At 59.1% G+C, this 21,334-nt stretch overlaps 1 protein-coding gene across 1 annotated transcript; it reads left to right on the forward strand.

Moving 5' to 3' along the window:
• Positions 1-2,121: 2,121 nt before the first annotated feature.
• TGME49_274000 (hypothetical protein) lies at positions 2,122-20,858 on the forward strand (the record flags this gene model as incomplete). The annotated part of the gene is made up of 14 exons (XM_018781708.1): positions 2,122-3,945; positions 4,456-5,457; positions 6,142-6,812; positions 7,355-7,586; positions 8,537-8,864; positions 9,340-11,423; positions 11,833-12,237; positions 12,717-12,856; positions 13,199-13,331; positions 13,821-14,173; positions 14,643-15,096; positions 15,613-15,913; positions 16,503-16,770; positions 17,342-20,858. The coding sequence occupies 14 exons, from the start codon at positions 2,122-2,124 to the stop codon at positions 20,856-20,858; spliced, it is 11,712 nt and encodes a 3,903-aa protein (XP_018636745.1).
• Between the last annotated feature and the right edge of the window lie 476 nt (positions 20,859-21,334).

Below are 21,334 nucleotides of genomic sequence, written 5' to 3' on the forward strand. Positions count from 1 at the left end.
CGCGGCGCTGTCTCACCGTCCACGAGAAAAGAGGCGCGAAGAGCAGCGGGCGCCAAGAAATCTCGAGAAAAAGCAGGAAAGCAGAACAAGGGGAGCGATTTGTCGAGTGTGCATGCGCGCACAGCGGTGAGCTGATGAGAAGTTCAGGTGGAGAAAGACGCGAAACAGGCGAAAAACTCGAGAGACATGCAGCGGAGGCCTCCACCTCGTGCTGGCGGTTGGGTCTTGCGGTGTACCTACACCTGAACTTTCTGAATTTCTTCGACGAGAAGTGGAGCGCGAAGTCTCTTTTCGCTTTCTTGGAAGCCAAGACCTTCTCGCCCTCCTCCTCTCGCCGTGTGCCTGTTCCAACTGCCAGAGAGATCGTCCACCTTCTCTCGGGTGTCTCGCCAGGATCTTCCCCGTTTTTTCACCATTTCGCCAACCGCCCTCCTCGTCTGTTTCTATTTCTGGGGTGTAGCTGCTTCTCCTCGTCCTCAGGGCGCCAGTGTCTTTGCAAACTCGGAAGTTCTCGTCCGCCCAACGCACGCATCTCTGGTCTTGCAGTTCTTCTCCTCCGTCTTGCTCGAATTTGTCATCCTTCTTTCGCCACTTGGCCTCTCCCCAAAAAACGAAGTCTGCTGTTCCCAGAAACCTAAAGTTCTCTCGACGTTTCCGACCGCCGTCTCGAGTCTCGAGCATTCTCGCAACATTCGCAATACACACACACACACACTCCCCTCTCCGAGTCTTGATGTTTTTTCTTACCTCAGCGTCATTTGAGAGATCCCAAGTTCTGTCAGGTCTCTCTGACACGGTCGGTCTTTCCTCCTCGTCTCGCTTCCACTTCAGAAATGTCACTTCTCTTTCCTCAGAAGACACTTGGGGTCGTCTTCGAAAAACCAGAGCTCCAGAGCTGCTTCTCTCCCCAGCCAGAGCAGATCCTTGTTCTCTTCCTCGCTCTCCTGTTTGTTTTGTAGACTTGCGTTTTCCTTGAGAGAAAAAAGAGAGAACGGGCGGTTGAAGCGCCTCTTCGCTTCTCCGGGATAAACCTCAGGGCGGCCCCTCGCGCAGGCTCGGAGCTGAGGGAGAGAAAATGAGAGGCCAGTAAAACGAGGGAAAAGAAAGAGACGAATGACAAACTGGGATTGCGTACAGACCGGGTCTTCCTCTTTTCTTGGAGGAGAACGACGAGGAAGAAAAGACTCTACACACTCTCCCTCTCTCGGATTCTCTGCTGCCGCTCTCGCGACGCCGCAGGAGCCGGCAGGTCTTCGCCGATGCGCCCCCGTCCAGTGGCTTCCTGGAACTTGCTTTCGTCTCTCGCGCTCGGAGACGCTCGCGTCCAACCAGCGCGGTCGGGCGCCGCTGCGGCCTGCAGTCCAAACGCCGCCTCACGGAGAAAGGGACTGGCCGGACGGAGGCTTCGATGGATGACGAGAGAGAGCCCCCAGAGGCAAGATCCCTCTTTTCGCCAGTGTCTCTCCATAGACGATCCGCATCTGTCGCGCGCGAGTCATGCAGGCTCGCTGGAGCTCCCGCGCACCCAGAGGCCAGTACTACGTCTTCCTCGCTAGGTCTTCGGCCTCCCGAGGCTTGTCGCCGGACAGGACTTCCTCTCCAGGAGTTCATATCCTCAGGGACGTTGCGAGACATGGCGAAGATTCGCATTGCGAACGCGCCGCTTCGCTGTAACGCCGCACGCATCTTGAAATGCCTGGGAAGCCTCAAATAGGGTGGCGAAACGCCTGCTGCCAGTCCCAGGGGAAGATCGCGAGCTTCCTTGCCTCGAATCCTTCGCTTCCCCCGTCTCTCTCTCGCGGGTTGCTGCGGCCTTCGCCTTGCCATCGGGGGACTCTGCATCTGTGTCCTCACTGTGTTTGACACGGTCGCGCGACGTTCTCGGTCAGGTACTCGAGGCGTCTGCTTCGCGGCCAGTGCTTCGCCTGTGCAGCGGAGGCGCTTCCTCTCGCGTCTCGGCCGCGTCTACCTCTCTCCTTCGGCTCTCCTTTCACCGAGAGGAGACGGACTGTCCCCCGCCCCCGTCTCTGTGGCTGTCTCGCGACGGCGGGTGCTCGCTGGAAGGAGTCCTCTGTTGGCCCCGTCTCCCTCGTTTTCTCGTCTCGCCACACGCATGCACCGATGCTGGCTCCGACAGACTGGACCGACGCCGAGATCCTCGCGGCCGCCGCGCAGGCCGCGCGCGAGGAGTTCTTTGGAGCCCAACGCGCTCGCGTCGGAGATACAGGCGCGCAAGACGAGGCGCGCGGCGGAGGAGTCCCCTTTCTCCTCGTTCGCAAGCAGCTCGTTCGCCTCTTGGACGAGATGGGTGTCGGACTGCAGTCGACGCGCGGTCTCCAGGTGTACAGACACCTGCTGCAGCACGTCGTGCAGGCGACGGTCGGCGAGTGTGGCCATGACATGATTCTCTTTTCTGAGGAAAGTCGAGCGCTGTTCATGCCGCCGGTCAACGGAGCCGGAGGGACAGCCGCGTCGCGACTCGCGAACGCGAACTCATGGTCTCTCGCCAGTTCCCCTTCTGTTGTCTCCAGCGGTCCAGCTCCTGTCCTCGTCTCGGCTTCTCCCGGTCCTTCGGGCCTCTCTGACCGAAGTTTCAATGAGACAACGCCCCGTGTTTCTGCTTCTTCTTCGTCTGCTCCTTCCTCTTCTTCCAGCTCGTCTCCTGTTTCGTTCTCGCCATCATCGGGTCCTGTTTCCTCTTCTTCGACGTTCCCTCCTTCGTCATCGTCGGCCTGTCCCTCTTCTTCTTCGTCTTCTTCGTCTTCTTCGTTTTCTTCTTGTTCTTCTTGTTCTTCGTCTCCGCTGGCTTCTGCGACTGCTCGTGTCCAGGCCTTCGCTGCTCGACGGAAGGCGGGTGAAGACCATCGTCTCCTTCTCGACGCGCTGCGAGAGTGGCGGCGCTGGGCTGCCCGGGAGGCGCGTCTCAGGTCGCTCTTTTGGACGCTGAGCTCCCGGCGCCGCCTGCGCGCGCTCAGACGCTCACTTCATGCCTGGCGCGCGAATTTCATCGAAGCACTCAGCCGCCGCGAAGACTCGAACGAAGAGGCGGCAGACGGTCAGCGAACCGCGGCGGTCTGTCGCCGCAGTCTTCTCGCCTGGTCTGCCGGCGTGGAGACGCAGAGCGCAGAGGCCAGAGGTCAAGTCGCAAGAGCCGCCCCAGCGGAAGAAGGTTGCCAACGGTATGAGGCGTTGCAGACCTCGTTCCGGTCGTGGCGGGAGGCGACAGTTGCACAGAGGGAGGCGGAAAGGCAGAGACGTCTCTTGAGTGCTTTCAAAGCGTGGAAAGAATCGCATCTGTCGCGGCGGGTGAGGAAGCAGGTCCTCGAACACAGGGCCTTTGCAGTCCAGAAAAGCCTCCAAGACAGGCACATGCGTGGCGTCTGGAGGTACTGGCGAGCAGCCGCCGAGGCGCGCTCCCGCGCAGGCGCCGCAGCACGAGAGACGCTCGAGCGGACGCGGTTCCGACGAGTTTTCAACGCCCTCCTGGCGGAGACCCGCGACCGCCAGACGCGCCGCGGCGCCGCTGTCGCAGCCGCAGAGGCAACAGTTCGCGAGCGGCGCGTACGACGCGCGTTTCGCGCCTGGCGGAAGGTTAGCATTCTCCGGAGGCCGCCCTTTGCCGCTGGACACTCGCAGTTCTCGTCCCCACAGATCGTCTGTCTCCTGAAGGCAGTGAGTGCGCTGAGGCGCGAAGGAGCCAGCGAAGAGCCGGGACATGCCCGAAGCCTCGGCGAAGCCTTGCTCGACGCCGCGACCGCGCGGCAGCGACGCGAACGCGCCCAGAGGCGAGGCGACAGAGATGGCGAGGAGACAGAGCTTGGCAGAGACGCGCAAGTCGACTTGGAAGATGCAGCTCTCCTCACCCTCATTCCACTGCACGGCATCGATCTCCATCTGCCGAAACTGAGCACCGCCGCGCCTCTCATGGCGCAGGCACTCCGGCAAGTGAGTGTCTCGTTCGTTAGCAAAGAAGGCGAGCGTCTCCCTCTCTCAACGCAGCCAGTTGTCACTAGGCGCAGACACCCCTACACCATTTGACGCCGACAGACAGACAGGTGGATATTCGGTCTTCTCGCCAACCACTGGAAGGTCCGCCGTCGTACGCGATCCACTCACTCGAAGTGAATATGTCCAGCTACGTAGATGTAGAAACATGCGTACATGTACATCTATCTAAATATGTGTTTGTAGGTGATGGGCGTAGCTGAGACACTGATGAGTATGCTTGTTGTTTGCAGTTCTTTTTTTTCTCCGTTCTGACTCCTGTGTGAATGCTTGTCTCCTCGGGAGCCTCGTCTTCTCTCCACCCTATCGTTGTCTTCTCCAGCTCGCTTTCTCTGAACCTCTCCTCAGCGACGCCGTCTTTTCTGTAACCTGCCCTCCACTCTCCTTTCCCCGTTTCTTCTCTTGCCAAGAGACTTTTCCACGACCTTTTGTCTCCTCTCGTCCTCTCAGCACTACCTGCGACACAGCTTCCTCCAGTGGCGCGCTGAGGCTTTACGTCAGAGACAGTTCCGGCAAGCGGCGCGGGTCTCTCGACTGGCGCGAGTGTTTCGCGCATGGCGCGAGGAGACGCAGAAGGCGAAGGGTGAGGCGGCGGCGAGCTCGGCTGTCTACGCCGCTCAAAAGACTCGGATTCTGCGAGAGGCCTGGCGATCGTGGCGCATGCGGTTTCGACGCTACGTCCTCTTCCGGACGCAGTGCCGGAGTCTGCAGGACCTGCGTCTCCTCCACCTGAAATCTCTCGCCTTTCGCGGCTGGTGCACATTCCACCGCGAGAGACAGCGCGAGGCCCAGAGTGTCTCCGCAGTCAAGGATCGTGCAGCCGCGGCTCTCCAACGCGCCGCCTGGAGCCGGTGGCAAGAGGCCTGGCACCTCCGGCGCCGACGTCGGGCGATGGCGGAGGCGGCCGCGCTTCTTCGCGAGAAGACGCTCCTCGCCAAAGGCCTCAGAGGTCTGAAGAGGCAGCGAGCCTCAGCTGCAAGTCTCCGTGACGCCGCAGCGGCCCTGAGGCAGGAGAGACTCGGCCTCGCGCTAGCCGTCTGGTGGCGATGGGCCGCGAGGCGCGGAGCCTTCCAGGAGCTCTGCGAGCTTCAGAGGGCGAAGCGCGCGCGCCGGAACCTTAGGCGCCTGCTCCTTGCCTGGAGGAGCCTCGCCAAGCGCATGGAGACCCGCAGAGACGCCGTGTGGCGCCTCGCCGCCGTCGTCGATCGGATCCGAGTCCGTCGCGGATTCTGTGGCTGGAACGCCCTCCGAATGCAGGAACGAAAGAGAGAAGAAGCCGCGAGTCGTCTGCAGCGGACCCTCAGGGACGCACGAATCAGAGCGGCCTGGGCCGCCTGGCGCAGCGCCCAGAGCCTCGCGTGCAAAGAAGCAGAACTGAGGAAAGAGAGCGAGGACTCACTCAAGCGAAGAGTCTTCAAGCAGTGGCAGGCAGCAGCAGCAGAGCACGCTACGGTACGTCGCAGTGAGGGGATCCACCGGAGGGGAAAAGGAGGAAAGGCTTTATTGCACAAAGCATCTTTCGCGTTTGTCGCACTTAGCGATCGATCATCCTCTAGCGTCAAAGCCGCGCGACTGCATTTGCCCTTTGAGGAAGCCCGATGCACGCAGAACAGAGAGAAGAAGCGAGACAGTGAGGGCAATGTGGAGGGGAGAAGACGAAGAAGGGGGAGAAGGGGGAACGTGAGAGGGAGAAACGGCGCTGAAGGGAGAGGAGAATGCGGAGAAACGAAGAGGAAAAGCGAGAGCTAAGCAGTGCACGGAGAAACGCAAGTGTTGTGATGTTTGTTTGAGGGTGTCGGATGACATGTGGAACAGGGGGATCAGATGCTTGCGCATATTTGTGAATGAAAAGTTGTCGATTTTTTTCCTATCAGCATGATGACCTGCGCGACGTTCCCTACATTTCGTTCTTTGGGTTTTGGCAAACGACACAGCTTTCAACATCTATCCTGTCTGTCTCGACTTCGCTTCCTCCTACCACCATTTTATGCGTCGCACACTAAGCACGGTTTGAGGCGGAGACTACGCGCCTTGTGCGTGGTTCTACGTCGCAGAGGCTTCTCTTTGCCCCCCAAAGTTTTTTCTCTCATTTTTCGCATGTTGTCCGGCTCTCCTTCGTTTTCTCCCCGTTCTTAGCTGCAGCTCCACCTTCGCGGACAGCTGCTCTGTTGGCGACTGTCTCGGCTGCTGCATCGTTGGAGGCGCCTTGCAACTCTCTTTCGCCTCGGCCTCCTGCAGAAGTCTCGCTCGCGACTGTACGTCCTGCGTCGGTGCCAAGAGGCGTGGCTTGCGCGGCTTGCGGAGCGAAGCGAAGAGCGGCGGAAGGAAGCGCGCGCCGAGTCCCTCTGCCTCACCCTCCGGCTCCGCGCCGCGCAGAGGTGTCTCCTCGCCTGGCAAGAAACCGCGGTCGCGGTCGCGGCGCGGCGCCGGAAAGGAGACACCTTTCGGGCGCAGCTGCACCGCGCGCGCCTGGACGCGGCGTGGACGACTTGGCGGCGGGGCGTCGAGGAGCTCCACAGGCGGAGGCGTCTGCTGTTGGGCGTCGAGAAGATCCGCGAAAAGATTCTCGTCGCGCAGTCCCTGACAAGATGGAAGTGCGCGGCGGCGCTGCTCCGAAAGGAGGCTCTCGCGACCCAGGCACGGCGGCAGGCCCTCCTGCGTCGCGCCTTGCAGGCGTGGACGCTCTGGAGGCGCCGCCGCACAGAGAAGAAGGACGAGGCGGAACGCGTCCGAGCCTGTCTCAACGAGGAAGGAAGTGCGAAGCGCGCAGGCGAGCGACAGCGGAAAAAGGAGACGCTTGCGGCCTGGTAGGACGCGAAAGTCATGGGGATGTGGAGCTCTCCCGTGGAGCCACCTGGAGTGACAACGCAGACAAAGCGTTGGCGAGGTCTGACGAAATCACAAAAAGTCTCTCCGTCCTGTTTGGGAAGTGTGACGAAAACGCGAATCCAATGGAAAAGTCGCCGGTGCTCGCTTCCCCTTTGCATATCTGCCTCAGTTTTCAGAGAGGGACTTCACTCTCCGCGCAAATTAAAACAAAAGATACGAACAAGTGCCTCGAGATTCCTGGGTGTGTCTCTCTGTAAGAACGAGCTCCCTGCCTTTGCGCTGGGCTTCTCTTGCGGCCTCGAAGCTACTCTTCGTGATGTCCTCCCTCAGACTCGCAAAAGATATACACACAGACACAACATCTACCCTACACATGCACTCACTGGTATACAGAGGTCTGTCAATAACTGCATGGTTGTGTAGATCGATGGAGAAGGAGCAGGTCGAGAACCTTGTGTGGGCCCTGCATCCTTTTGCTCTCTTCCACATCGTGTGCTTCACTCCTTCACATTCTTTTCAGGCATGCATTGACGGAGAAACGGTTCGAGGAGCGCAGGGCCTTTTCGCGCGTCGAAGCCATCGGAGATCGATTGTCTCTGCGCCGTGGCTTCGTAACTTGGCGCCTCTGGGCGCTGAGGCTCGCGGGTCTCTCGCAGGCCACGGTGCGCCTAGACGTCTGGAGACGCAGATGTCTCCTGCGGATCTCCTATGAGGCCCTCAGCCAGCACCGGGACCGCGTCAAGGAAATGGAGGTACGCTCTTCAGAACTGCTGCTTTTCTCCCATGGCGAGACTCTCAGATTTTGTACAAAGCCTCGCAGCCAGTGGACCGCGGGAACGCTTGCTCTCCCGTCCAGTTCGACATCCGAGCCACTCTTCGTTTCTTGCGCCTTTCCTGTGTCTCGCTCTCCCTTCATAATACAAACGCATATATATAAATATATATAAATATATATATATATATATATATATATATAGATACACATTTGTTGGCATCTCTAGAAATCTGCCGATATTGGATTCGTGTTCTACCGTCCCCACGGTTTAACAGTACGTAGTATATATATATATATATATAAATATATATATATATATATCTGTACTGATCTTTGTACGCATGCGTCGGAGTACGTCTCTGTCGAGTCAGATGCTTGCTGTACCTGAGCATTTGCGATCTCTTCATCCGACGCAGATACGCATTCAGAGAGACGGGGCGCTTGAGGTAGCGAGGCAGCACCCGTGGGTGTAGAAATTGTTCCTGAACCTAGAGACTGCGTTCTTACAGTCTTCTGTGTAGTTTTTTCAGTGTGGCTCATTCCGACATGATGTCAGAAAAACCTGTTTCCATCTCTGCAGTTGTAGGTGGTAAATGCTAAACTGGATGGCAACGCGTTTTTCACAAGCTCGCCGCAGCTCCGAAAATCCTATCTACACTTATTTTTTTTTTATAATCGGGACCGAGACAGACTCTAGGAAAGATGAAACAGCTGGGAGCTCACCAGGAGACTCCGCTTCTGGTACCTTCGCGCGGAGCGAAGTTGCGGTGTCCCCCTCTGTCTGTCTCTGCTCTGCTTGCTTCCGGCCTATCCCAACGCGTTCCCTACGTTGACGGCCCTCGATCTCTCCGCTCGAGTTTTTTGCGCCCTCGTGGACCGTGACCTGTGCTTCAGCATGTGGTTTGCCGTCTCCGGGTGTCTCTACAGCTTGCGAGTCTCGCGCACCTCTCGCAGCTTCGGGCTCAGACACTCCGGCGGTCGTTTTGCTCCTGGCGGACCCAGTTTGCCGCCTTGAGACGCGAGGCGGAGGTCTTGGCGCGGCGCCGCAGCGCTGCCGCGAGGGCCGAAGCGCATGCAGCGCTTGCCTGCAAACGAAGGTCGTTTCTCGCCTGGCTCAAGGCCCTCGCCGCGAAGCTCGCGCTGAAGAAGCGCCTTTTCGTGCTGCTCAAAGAACGCAGAGAGGCGCTCGAAGCCAGGACTCTCCGTGCTTGGCGCAGACTTGCGAAGAAGAAAGGCGACCTCAGAGAAAGTCTAGGTGAGGTTATTTTCGCGGCGACGCACCGGAGCGCCACAGGGGAGAAAACGTACAGAATGGGGTCAGAGAAGCAGGGAGCAGAGACCGAAACGGTCCCGCCGAGAAGGCCGGTTCGGAGCCAAGCGGAAGCACGGATTCGTTCACAGAGGGAACCGATCCGTTTGCCGAGATCTCGCGCGGCAAACACCGCCGCGGTGCACGGTCACTGCATGTTCATAAACCTGAACGTATTTTTGCATAGAAACGCGCGTTTGCTTCTGGGGTTGTGTTGGGGTCGTCACCACTTCATCGCTTCCTAACGCAGCCGGCGGCGAACCAGCCTGGGACCTTGTGAAGCATTCCTTCAACTTCAGAAATTTGTATTCTAAACAGAACCTGGCAACGTTCTGGGGGAACCTCTGGGTGCTTTCCAAGTCTGTTTCTTGACGTGAGCCTGTCACGCATTCTTGACACTTTTCCCTTGAAATCCGTGCAGAGATGTTCTCGGATTCTCGCCGTTCTCAGTGTCTCCGTCGAGTTTTCGCGGCTGTCTTCGCCACGGTGTCTCGCCGGCGTCTGGTCCGCGTCCGCTTCCTCTTCGCCCTGGGTCTCTTGGCTCCTTCTCCGGACTTCTCTGTCTCTTCTGCCGAGTCCTCGCATCCCCACAGCCGCTCGCTCCTCCTGCCGCTCTCGCCTCTCGGACCGGCCGAAGAGGCCTCCCTGCGTCTCTTGTGGGGTCCCGCGCTGCCTGCGCCGCTCCTCGCCCCGAGGCTGATCCCTCGTCTCCCCGGCCCATCGCGCGCCTTCGAGAGCGCGAAGGAATGTCCAAGCGTCCTCGCTTCACTCCCCCTTGTCCCGCGCCTGATCGTCTGGTCTGCGCAGCCTCACATGCTTCATCTGCTTCTTCTCCAGCCTGCGATCGCAGAAAGTCTCGCGAGGCAGGCGGGCCAACAGCCTCAAAGATCTGCCGCCTTCTTTGAGCCCCTGCCGGTCTCGCGAGCACGGCTCGCGCTCTTCTCCGATGCCGACGCAGAGGCGCGAACTCGCGTGTGGGGTTTGCCGGCTGCGTCTCTTGGGGGCGAGGAGACACCGGGTGGAGACAAAGGAAACGGGGCCCTGCCGCTCGCTGCGCTCGCGTCGGCGAGGTCGCGCCCGCCGTCCGTCTGGAGCTGCCTCACGCCCTCCACATGCACGCCCCACACGAGCCTTTCTGTGCCGCTCTCGGGATTCGAGGCCCCGCCGCCGAGGCCTGGGAGGACCTTCTTCCGGACAGAGACAGGAGACACTCTGGGCTCTGCACGCTCGCAGTTCCGCGGCCGGAGTGCCTCGCCGCTGCACTCGGACGGCCCCAGTGGCCGCGAGGCGGGAAGCAGGCGACACCGGAGCGCGACGAAGGAACGCGACCGCGAAGACCGGGAGGAAATCGACGAGTTGCTGCTTGCCGACAAGAAAAGCAGCAAAAGCCTTGAGCGGCTCCTGCGTTGCTTCTCCGCGAAACAAGGGCCGGAAGGCCCGCTGAAAGAAAACGCAGAGCTGTGGGGCGAACAGGCTGTTCTCGCTGACAGCGTCCGACGCATGCGCCCTCAGAATGATCTCCAAGCGCTTCTACTGGCGCAAGTGAACTTGTCTCGGAGACCCAGCGTGCAGCGTCCGGCTCCCCTCTTTCTCCCCTCGGCCATGGGGCCTGACGCCGCTGTTTCCGACGCTCTGGACGCTTCCCAGGACTCTGTCGAGAGCGATGGCAGCGCCGGTGGGCTGTCCGTGCACTCCGAGGAGACGCCGCTTCCGAGCAAGAACTGGCGAGAAGAAATCCCAGTCGATCTCCTAGCGACCGCCTGGCAGTTCGCACGGCTCCTCCAGGCTGCGCTGCGAGCCTGGCTCCTGCAGGCGCAGCGCCACAAGGCCCAGAGACTCCGCGAGACCGGCTTGGTCGCAGGCTTTCGAATCCAGAGCCGCAGTCGGCTGCTGGCGGCCTGCTGGGGGCTCTGGCGCAGCACGAAGAGCAGCCTCGAAGCCAGGACGCGGACGAAGGCGCAGCGTCTCGCCTGGGGCATCCAGCGTCGCGTCCTGCAGGCCTGGTTCCTCTGCGCGACGGTGGACGCGAGTGCCGTTCTCCGTGCAGAGGCTTTTGCGGAGACGAGACGCAGCGCGAAGACGCACGCGATGCTCGAGGCGTGGCGGGGTGTGGCGACAAAGAGGCGGCAAGAGCGCGAGCAAGTCGAGGCCTGGAGACAGCACCGCGCCCGAGAGAGAAAACAGGAACTCTTCGCCCTCTGGACCCACCTTGCGTCTGTCAACCGCGCCGGAGCTCAGCTGTACGTACACCGGAGGGCGGCGACGCTCAACAAGGTCTTCGCGACGTGGCGAACGTCAACTCTGAGGAGCCTGGCGTTGGACAAACTTCAGCGAATCGTCTCCCGGCCGGGCCTCTTCCTCGGATTCTCCCTGCTCCGGATCTGGAGCCTCACCCGCGCATGCAGTCTCCGTCTCGCTGCCCAGTGTCTAGACAGCTGGCGACAACACACAGAGAGTCGCAAGCGGCTCGCCGGTCTCCTCGTATACGTCCAGACCGTGCACAAGGTCAGGCGTCAAGTCCGTAATGCGCTTCCATAGTGCAGTACCAGAGATACTCATCTTTTCAAAAGAGCTTCTTCAACTACGCAGAGAGAGACAGGGAGACATAGTGTGACACGCGCGCAGAGAGATACGCATACTCATTTATATATATATATATACATATATATACATATATGTGCATATACATATATATATATATATATATATTTATATATTGTATATGAAGAGGTGCCTGGTGGTTCGTCTCTCAGATCCTCCGCGTCTCCTCATACGGAAAGCGCAGTAGTGACGTCTGTCGATTTGCATTTGCAAATACGTATACATCTCGAACTACGCACACGTGTCTACGTATATATGTATGTGTGTTCAGAGTTGCATGGGCGTCTTTGTTAGTTTGGTTTCTCTGTTTCAGGTCTCCCGTCTTCAGCAGCATTTTTCGGCGTGGTTGTTGGTCCAGCAGCGACGGCGGCGTCTGTTGCTTCTTCACAGAACGGCAGAGGCTGCTGCGTTTCTCTTGCCGTTGCACCGCATCTTCTCGCGGTGGCGCGCCTCTGCGTTGGACAGACAGGCGCAGAGAGACAGTCTCCTGGGCCGCTTCCTCGCGCAGAGACAGAGGCCGTTCCTTGCCCTCGATCCCGAAGAGTCTGCAGAAGCGAAGGACGCAGGGCGACTCGGCACAACGCCTAGCTGCGCGTACTGGGCGCGCTGGCGAATCGAAGAGACGTGGAAAGTCTGGCGCCGAAGATTCAGGCTCAGAACTCTTCTCAGGCGACGCGCCACCCGCTGCGCCCGCACGGCTCTCTCAGCGCTCCGACAGGTCCGAAGAGCACAAACATTCAACTCGCTTGCACTCACATATCCCAACGCGTCTTCGTCCCTCTGTGTGTGGATACCAAAGTTAAAGCCGCGTACATGTTGAAAAGAGATACACACAGGAATGTGCCCGTATTTCCACGTCGTTATATATATATATATAAATATATATATGATTCAAGCATCCGAATGTATTGTACATAGAGAGAAATGCGCGTGTACGCTGTAGGTGCACGAGAAGAGGTAGCTGGTTGTTGTCTTCTCACTCAGGCATGCAGCGGGCGGAAGCGTGACTGGTGTGAAGCCTTTTTCTCAACAAATGACTGCGCTTTTGGAATGTGCTCGTCCACATCAAATTCGTTCCTCTTTCCCCCTGTCCTGCCCTTTTTTGAGACGCCCACACACCTTCCTGTTTTACCTCCCAGTCTCCGTTTTTCTCCCTCCTGTCCTTCTGCCCCTCCGTCTGATTCTCCGAATATATAGGCCGTCGAGCGGCGTCGAGCCCTCGAAGCGTTTGAGCGCAAGCGCCGACAGCGTCTCCTGCAGCGCGCGACTGTGGCGTGGCAGGTGTATGTACAGCGGCGCCTGTTGAAGCAGCAGCGGACTGCGCACGCGATCGAGCGGTGAGGATCGCGCGAGGAAGGAATTTCAGAAGTTCCGACGCATGCAGCCACCCGCAGTTCTGGCCGAGACCGGGGAATCGGCGTTTGGCCTTGCGGCTTCATCTGGTTTCCTCTGGTCCATCGGATTGCAGATTCAGAGTGCGTACAGGCGTAGGCGCTTGTCGCGCGTAAGCGGCGATGCATAGGGTCACATGCATTGCAGCATGTCACACGTTTGTGTGAATTTTTTTCTTTTTCTGAGGATTGGCTCGAGTGCGCTTGCACGCGTGCATGTTGAGGGTCCGTCACGCGTTTGTTTTCTTGTCTCTCGCTTTCCTTTGCATTCGTTTTTTTTGCATGCAGATACAACACCCACACTCTGCGGCAAGCCTTCAGCAAGTGCCGGTGGCTCCTCCAACGCCTCCAGTGGGAGCGCGGCGTCATCGAAGTTTCGCAAGCGAAGGCGAATCGTCGCGTCTGTCGGATGACGCTGCAGGTGAGACGTTTTGAAGCAAAAGAGACCCCTACGGAAGGACGGTTGGCAAAACCTCCTCAGAGACGTAACAGAAAAAAACGGACGGCATCTGCTCTTCTGCCTCGCTGCTGTTTTATCTCGTGGACCGCGGCGTCTCCAGAGAGCGAGAAAGTCGAGAGACTTCGCAGGACGCCGGGAAACTCCTGATCGTCTCTGCCTGGTCTCCCTGCTGGATATCGACAGCCAGGCGCAGTTGCCAGATGCCTTCCGAAGCTCACGAGAACACTTTGGGTTCTTCTGGCTCTACGTTCATCTGTCGCTCTCGCCCCGATGCAGGTCGCCAGGGCAGCGCTCTCTGTGTGTTTTTTTTTATTCGACGTGCCTGCGTTACAGTGCCTTCCAGTCTCCGTCCTCTCTTCTCTGTGAATCTCTGGTTTTTCTCCTATCCGTCTGTCTGTGTCGGTCACTCCTTCGTCTGGTGTTTCCTCGGTCCCTCGATCGCTCTCGCAGGCGCTGCAGGCGTACGCAGAGGCTCGCGTGGCGGAGCGGGAGCGCCTCGACGGCTGTCGGGCCGCGCGCAGTTCGCACCTTCTCCGCATGCACTTTGAAAAATGGAGCTTCTTGCTGCGAGCCACTCACCACGCGGCCTCGCTCTCCCGCAAGACGAGTTTCCTTCTCTGGACGCGGGCCTTCCGGAGAAGCCGAGGCGCGGCGCTCCTCGTCGCTGTGCAGAGGCGCGTGGAGGAGCGACAGACGCGGCGTGGCCTCGCGGCGCTGCAAGCCGAAAGCGAAGCCTTTGAGCAAATCAAGGCCTTTGGCGCAGAGACGCCTTGGCTGAGGGACGCGATCGAGGAGAAAGTCAGGTGAGAGGCAGACCGAGCACCGAAGAACGAACGCTGGAGAGCTCGCCACGGGGTTGGAGCAGAGACGAGAGCACGGCGCAGGCGCAGCTGCGACGAAACGAAACATGGCGCAACACACAGAGCGACAGATTCAGCGCGAGGAAGAGACGGATGGCGAGAAAACGGGGGACGCGGGGTGTGCAGAGAGAGAGAGCGAGAGGAAGCATGCAAAGAGACGTTCAGTGTTTTTTCGAGAGAGGAGAAGATAAACTCAAGGCTCTCCTGTGAGTGAGACTGAAGCGGGGAAAACGATGCAGCCATGGGCGACGTCACAGAGACGAGCCGAAGGACGCAAACCTGAAAACGTTCGAAAGCAACGCGGTGAATTGACACGACCCCACCTGGCATTTGCGAGGCGTCGACACTGTCCATATAGTTTGCTACACCGCGGTTGTGCAGTTATTTCTTCTGCTCTCATTGCTTGCCCCAGCTCTGCCCGCGCGTCCATGACCTTCGCTCTCTCGTCGCTGCGGCTTTTTGCGGCGCACCGCGTCTCGCGCCGACGCCAGGCGCGGCTGCTTGCGGGAGCGCTGGCCTCCTGGGCGCGTCTCCAGGAAACCGACGGTCCGCGGCGCCGCCTCCGACCGTATCTCCGCCATTGGCGTGGAGCGCTCCAGTACCGGCTGCACCTCCAGGCGGCTGAAGAGGCCCTCCGGCGCCATGTCGAGTTCCGACGTCTCCGCGAAGTGTGGGGTGCGTGGCGACACTTGCGGCGCGAAGAGGCCCGCGGCCGAGAGCTCCTCGCCCTCGCCGAGGAGACCAAGAAAGTCTGGGCTCTCGAAAAGGGCATTCTCCTCCTTCACGAACACCGCCTTCAGCGCGAGTGGATGACCTGGTGTACGTACCGGGCAGAGCTCTTCGTCACGGACACCAGACACGAGAAGGTGAGCCGGGGCGCGGAGAGGAGAACAAGAAGGCGACGCGAAGAGGGCGCTGTCTGGAGAAGAGCACGGACGGCAAAGAAGGCGGAGAACTCAGAAGACATGAGGAAGGAATCCGAGAAGAGACGGGCCGGGCAGTGTCGCTGGCCGGAGGGAAACAACAATGAAGGAAGAGGCAGTGGGGCGACAAACAGGGGTGTGTACATAAGTATCTGACGGGGAAGGAGGCAACGCGACAACGTGGATGAAAGCTGATATTCTTTCATCGTACTTTGCGGCGTCTTCGAGATGCATGCCTCACGTCTCTTTCGACTTCTCCTGGAGACGCGTTCCTCTCCTTGGGGTATCTCCATCTTCTCTCTCCCGTCAGTTTTCGGTTGGCGTCTCTTCCATACCTCTGCTTGCTTCTGTCTCTTGTCGCTCTCGCGCCACCCCCACCCGACTCTCTCGCTGTTTCTGTTTTCTCTTCCACTCTCCCATAAACTCCACGTTCTCGGTTCCTTGTCTCCTTTTCTGCAGGCCCGGCTGTGCGTCCGAGCCTGGCACAGTTGGGTCGCGAAGCGGCGGGAGCTGCGGCGACGCGGCTTGGAGGCGCAGGAGGCCTCGCGGCTTTTTGTGTTGTCGAACGCCTTCAGCGCGCTCCGGTGTGCGTACACTCGTCGTACGGCGCTGCGAGCGGCAGGCGCGTGTGTGGTGGAGAAGCAGAAGCGCAGCTCTTTGCGAACAGCGTGGCGAGGCTGGCGCAAAGTTCTCGTGGACCTCCTCGCCCTCAAGCCCCGCCTCGAGGCGCTTCTCGCTCGACAGGCATTTCAACGCGTTTGTACGAGTGCCACCAAAGACGCGATGCGAAGTCTCTCATTTCCGCCATGCATAAGAGCAGAGAACAGGAGAAACATAAAAAGCATCAGCGACAGCTCTAGGTTCCAGTGGTGTCATCGAGAGATGAGACAGAGCAGTCGACCCCTGTGGCTCTAAATCCGTCTTCGGTGGGAACGTTGAAAGGCTCTGCTCTGTTCTCTAGGTGAATCGTGTGTAGCCATGCAGAACTAAAACGACCTTTGAAGAGCGAGCGGGAGACACCGAGAGATACACACGCGAGTTTCAGACAACGAGGCATCTGGCCCGATGTTGCTAAGAGGGTGGACTCGTGCAGGTGATGTCGTGTCTGTACACGACGTCCAGGACTGTGGCTTTTGATTCGTCGCATTCTCTCCGCTTGATCTCGCGAGTGCAGCCGTGGAGGAAACGTTTTTTTATTTTTCAATCCGAATGTCCAGGCGCGACGTTTCTCCAGTGTCTCTCGCTTCTTCCTGTCTTCCTCTCTCTCTCTTTACCTTTCCCAAAAACGTCTTCACCCGTCTGTCTCTCTCGCTGCCTTCCTCTTCTTTTGTTTGTCTCCTCGCATTTAGGTCTCGCCTGGTGGGGCTGGCGTATGTGGCATCAGCGGCGGAAAGAACGGCGCCAGCTCCTCGGTCCCCTCAGCGAGAAGGCTCGCGTTGTGCGAGACGTTCAGCTTGCAGCCCAGTGCTTCCGCGGCTGGGCGGAACTTGCGGAGACGCGCGCGACGTTCTGGCGGCAGCGCGAAGGCCTCGTGGAGAAGCTCGTGGCGCGGCGCCTCACGAAGGAGACCTTCCGGGCCTGGCGCCTCTGCGCGAGAGAAATCCACTTCGTCCGAAGGTACGACCACCATGCGGATCATGTCCAAATGAGCAACTCGGGCAAACGCGAGGGAAAGTCGGAAGCATCTCTGTGGGGTTCGGCTCCAGTCCCTGCTCACCTGGTGACGGACGATCATCTCGGTACATGAGGTTCCATGCGCAGTGCCATGGGTGGCCGAGCGGCCTTGCTTCTCTACCTGATCTACGTGGAGAATGCGAGCTTGTGAGACTCCTCGTGCTTCATTCCATGCGCCAAAAAAGAGAGACAGATACCTGCATTTCCGACAATTGAACGCATATATGTTTGAATCCATCTATCTAGACAGATAGATAGATGGATAGATGGATGGATTCAAACACTTGTATTATGTATACGTAATAGGCGGTGTCGCGTTCCCTTTACTGTTGCGTGGCGGAGAAATAAGTATGTGTGAAAGCGGACTAAAACCACAAGTCGCGACAGGACTTCTACTCGATCTTGAAGAGGGCGAAGAGATGTGTATGTCTCGCGACAACAGATTTCTCCTCCCGAGGCTCGACCCCTGGAGAGGACGCCGATGCTCGCGTGGTAGTTTTTTTTTGTTTTTCAGTACGAAAGCCGCGGCGGCAAACGCAGCAGCTCTGGCCGCAGCAGGGCATGGCATGCGCGAGATGCATTTGCCAGCGCAGGCACCCGCAGACAGGCGAGGCCGTCCTGGTCCCAGCCGAGAAACGACGATGTCGCCTGCGTCTTCTCTGTTCTCTTCGGCCTCTGTGTCTCCGACAGCGTCTCGGAGGAACCGCAGACGCGGGGGGAGAAGTGGAAGGCCGCGCGGGCGCGATCTGCTTTCTTCGTCCCTCTCGCTATCGGATTCTCAGCCCCTCGAGCGCCTTTCACAGGCCTCCGACCGAAGGGGAGGGGAGTCCCAGACGGACGGAGACAGCGGGGACATGTCGGAGACAGTGAGGCGGCGGCCGGGATGCCAGAGGCCCTCCGAGGCTGCTCCGGGGTCTCCTCCCGGCGGGCGTTCGAAGCGAGTGCATGCAGCGGCCGGGCGGCGCAGACAGGGAGCGAGGGAGATACTGGAAGAGAGAGAAATCTCTCGGCTTGCCCGCTCGGCCGTCGCCTGGCTTCCGCGCGCGGCGGAAAGGTCGGACGAGGCCGAGGAGAGAGCGCTGAGGAGGCGGAGTGCCAGTGCGGTCTTTGGTTCTCGCGGTCGAGACGGAGAGAGCGGCTTGGGAGAAATGAGGTCGACGACAGGCCCAGCGGGAGGCCATCGCGCCTGGGAGTCCGAGGCAAGTGGCGAAGACACTGAGGGCGAAGAAGGTCCGCGAAATCTTCAAGGACAGGAGGCGGAAGCGTCGACATCTGGAAAGAAGGCGCGGGGGACTTGTGGCCTCGCTGTATCGTTCTCTCTCGGCTCTCCTCTCTCGTCTGATCGACCGTCTTCTCCTTTGTCTGTCGCTGCTCACGAGCCGCCTCCACCTCCAGGAAAGACGCGTCTCCATCGTGTCTCTTCTTCTCTCTCCTCGCCTAGACCCCGCGGCGCGCATGCAAAAGAGACACCTGCGGGACCCCCTTCGTCTCCCTCTTCTGCTTCTTCGGCAAGTCTTCGTCAGGGACCTAGACAGTTGCGTCTCCAGGATCTTCTCTCGGACTCCTCTTCGTCTCTGGCTTCAGCTCAGCCTGCGCCTGTCTTCGCTCCTCAAGAAAACCGGGGAAAGTCAAAAAGCGACTCGGTCGAATCCCCGTCTCCCCTCACGGTCGCGACGTCGCTTCTCGAGGCCTTGTCTCACTCGCACTCCTCCGCGCTCGCAGAGGCGGCGCGCTCGCTGCTGCTTCAGTCGGGCGCGAGGAATCCCGACACGAAGCCTGCTGCTTCTTCGCGGGATCTTTCCGAGAGCGATCGCTCTAAGAGCTTCAGCAGCGCCGATTCCGAGATGGACCGAACCGCGACAGAAGACAGCGAAGACGACCGCGGGCCCCAGGGTGGTCGGCGAGGAGTCCGGAGACGCCGCAGTTCGCCCGTGAGAAGAGGCGATCGATCCAGAAGAGTCAGAAGAGAAGAGGAAGAGGAAACACGGCGGCGCTCGACCCGTCGACGAAGAGCCGCAGAGAGCGAACAACTCGGGGAAGAAGAAGACGTCGAAGAAGTCGAAGAAGAGGAAGTCGAAGAAGAGGAAGTCGAAGAGGAGGAAGGAGTTTCGGGGGTCGAGGTATCCCTCGTGGAGAAGAGAGCTGAGGAGCGAATTCGCGTTTTTCCGCGGGCGATTCGAGAAGCGCCTCCGTCAGCCTTCGCTCTCCCTTCCTCGCTTTCTTCTCTCTTCTTGACTTCTCTGCAGGGTGCGCAAGGATCTCGCTCTGCAGAGACGCAGGCGCGAGAGGAGCCTCGAGTTGGGCGAGTCCTGGCGCTTGCACATAGTCTCGCTGGATCCGCCAGCAGATTCGAACGAGGAGGAGACGAAGACAGAGTAGAAGACGAAGGGCAATCTGTGGAGTCCGCTCGTTTATCAACGGCAAGTTTGGACGCCGGGGAACGCGACAGGGTACCACGGAAGGGCGGCAAGAGAGATCATCCGTTTTTCTTCTCGCTGATGTCCTCGACGCCCTCTCTTCGCGACCAGGCGTCCGGAGGGCAGTCCTCTTGTTCTTCGTCTCCCGCGTCGCCGTCTTCGGAGTCCTCGGTTTGCGTCGGCGGGCCAAGGCGGCGAGCGGTCGGAGCGGCGAAGGAGCCTCTGGGGACTCGGGATGAAGCGAAAGAACTTCGCGCGAACTGCGACCTCGCTGAAGAGCCTGCGAGCCTGGCAGGCGGCGCTGCAGCGCACCGACCGGATCCACAGGGCGCAGCGCTGACGGAGAAACTCCGTCGCATCGTCGCACTGGCAGTAGCGAACCGCCTGCAAAGCCCAGCCGCAGCGAGTGAAGAGGACACAGAGGAAAACGAAGGCGTGGAGAAGGAAGGTGCCGACGAAGAGGAGGACGTTGTGCACAGCGAGACGGGCGGAGAAGCGGAGAACAGAGCAGAGAGAGGTCGTCTTTCTCTCATCTCTTCAACCTTGTCCACGACGTTGCTTCTTTCAGAGCTAGCGGCTCCTCAAGAAGACGAAGGTGTGCCGCTGGGGTCGAGGTCTGCAGCGTCTGCGTCGCACGAAGAGACAGGCGAGTCGCGGGAGGAACAGGAAACGACTGGCTGCGAAAGGGACAGTCCTGGCGTAGCTCACCGCTTGCTTCTTCATCCAGCGACGTTCTCCCTGGCGCGAGGCTCCCTGCCTCCCATCTCCGAGGGTGCGACCGGGTCGCGTTCGTCGCCATCGCCGGATCGTCTAGCTGCCTCCACGCAGTCGGAAGCAGCCGCGGAGCCGACGGAGACTGGCGACAGCGAGGCGGAGCTCCGCAAGCTTCTAGCGAGGCTGGAGCGAGTCGAAGAACTGCACAGAGCGAGAGACTTCATCGGCGCGGAGGCGGACGACAGCGGGGCGCTTCCGGTCGCGAATATGCAGTCTTCCGTGGACCTGCGAAGCGCATGCGAGGCACCGCAAGACACAGAACGACAAAGACGCCGGCCCGAGCGCATGCAGTCTCCGTCGCCGCCCGCGTCGCCCTCCGTCGCTCCAGCGCGGAGACTCGAGAGCGAGGCTGGAGCCAACCGCGGCGTTCCGGAACTGTCTGTTTCTCCTGTTGCCGGGGCGCAGGAGTTTGTCTTCGAGGGCAATCCGGACGCAGCAGAAACGGGCAACGAAGTCGCGGAAGTCCAGAGACAAGAACGGAGACGAGCGGCAGAAGCAGAGGCAGCAGTTGCACAGAACGCAGAGGACGAGAGGACAGAGAGGGAGCCCAGAGATGAGGAGGCCGCGAGCGGCGGCCAGAGGGAGGAAGAGGAATGGCTTCAGGACATTGTCGCTGTGTCTCGGCGGAAAGCCGCGGAGGCGCGGGCGCGGGATCAGCGAGACGAAAGTGAGAGAGACGCGAGAAAGGACACAGAGTCGATTGCCGGCAGTGAAGAGCTGCTGGAAGAAGCGTGGAAAGAAGCGCGTGCAGAAACTCGGAACGCGCTTCTGGAGATTCACCGAGAAATGAAAGGAGTCGCTCTCTACGACGGCGACGCGAGGGATGCATCACGGACTTGACTGGTTCTCAAGCCTGTGGAATGCGGAATACGACGCGCCACTCCGTCTCGACGGTTTGGCCTTTTCTGTCTGCCCGTCGTCTCTTCTCGCCGAGAAGGTTGCGCGGGAAACGAAAAATATGGCCCTTTTCAAACGTGCACTTGTCCTCTTGGCGATCCACTCTTGGCTCAAACGTTTTCAATCGCAAACGCCCTCAAATACGCCCTTCTGTAACCTGGTACAAATATATATATATATATATATATATATATATATATATATCGGTAAACATACGTATATATCTGTATATGCGTGCATGTGTGAAGAGCCTAAACACCCCCACATGCCTACTTACATCCAAACATTTACATCTATATCTATCTATATATACATATATACATACATATATATATATATATATATATATGTTGATGTGCATAATCGCATGCATGGAGACACACATGCACATATCGATATGTATGTCTCACTAAACAGAC

This window comes from Toxoplasma gondii, chromosome VIII (assembly GCF_000006565.2).
Source record: "Toxoplasma gondii ME49 chromosome VIII, whole genome shotgun sequence".
NCBI lineage: Eukaryota > Apicomplexa > Conoidasida > Eucoccidiorida > Sarcocystidae > Toxoplasma > Toxoplasma gondii.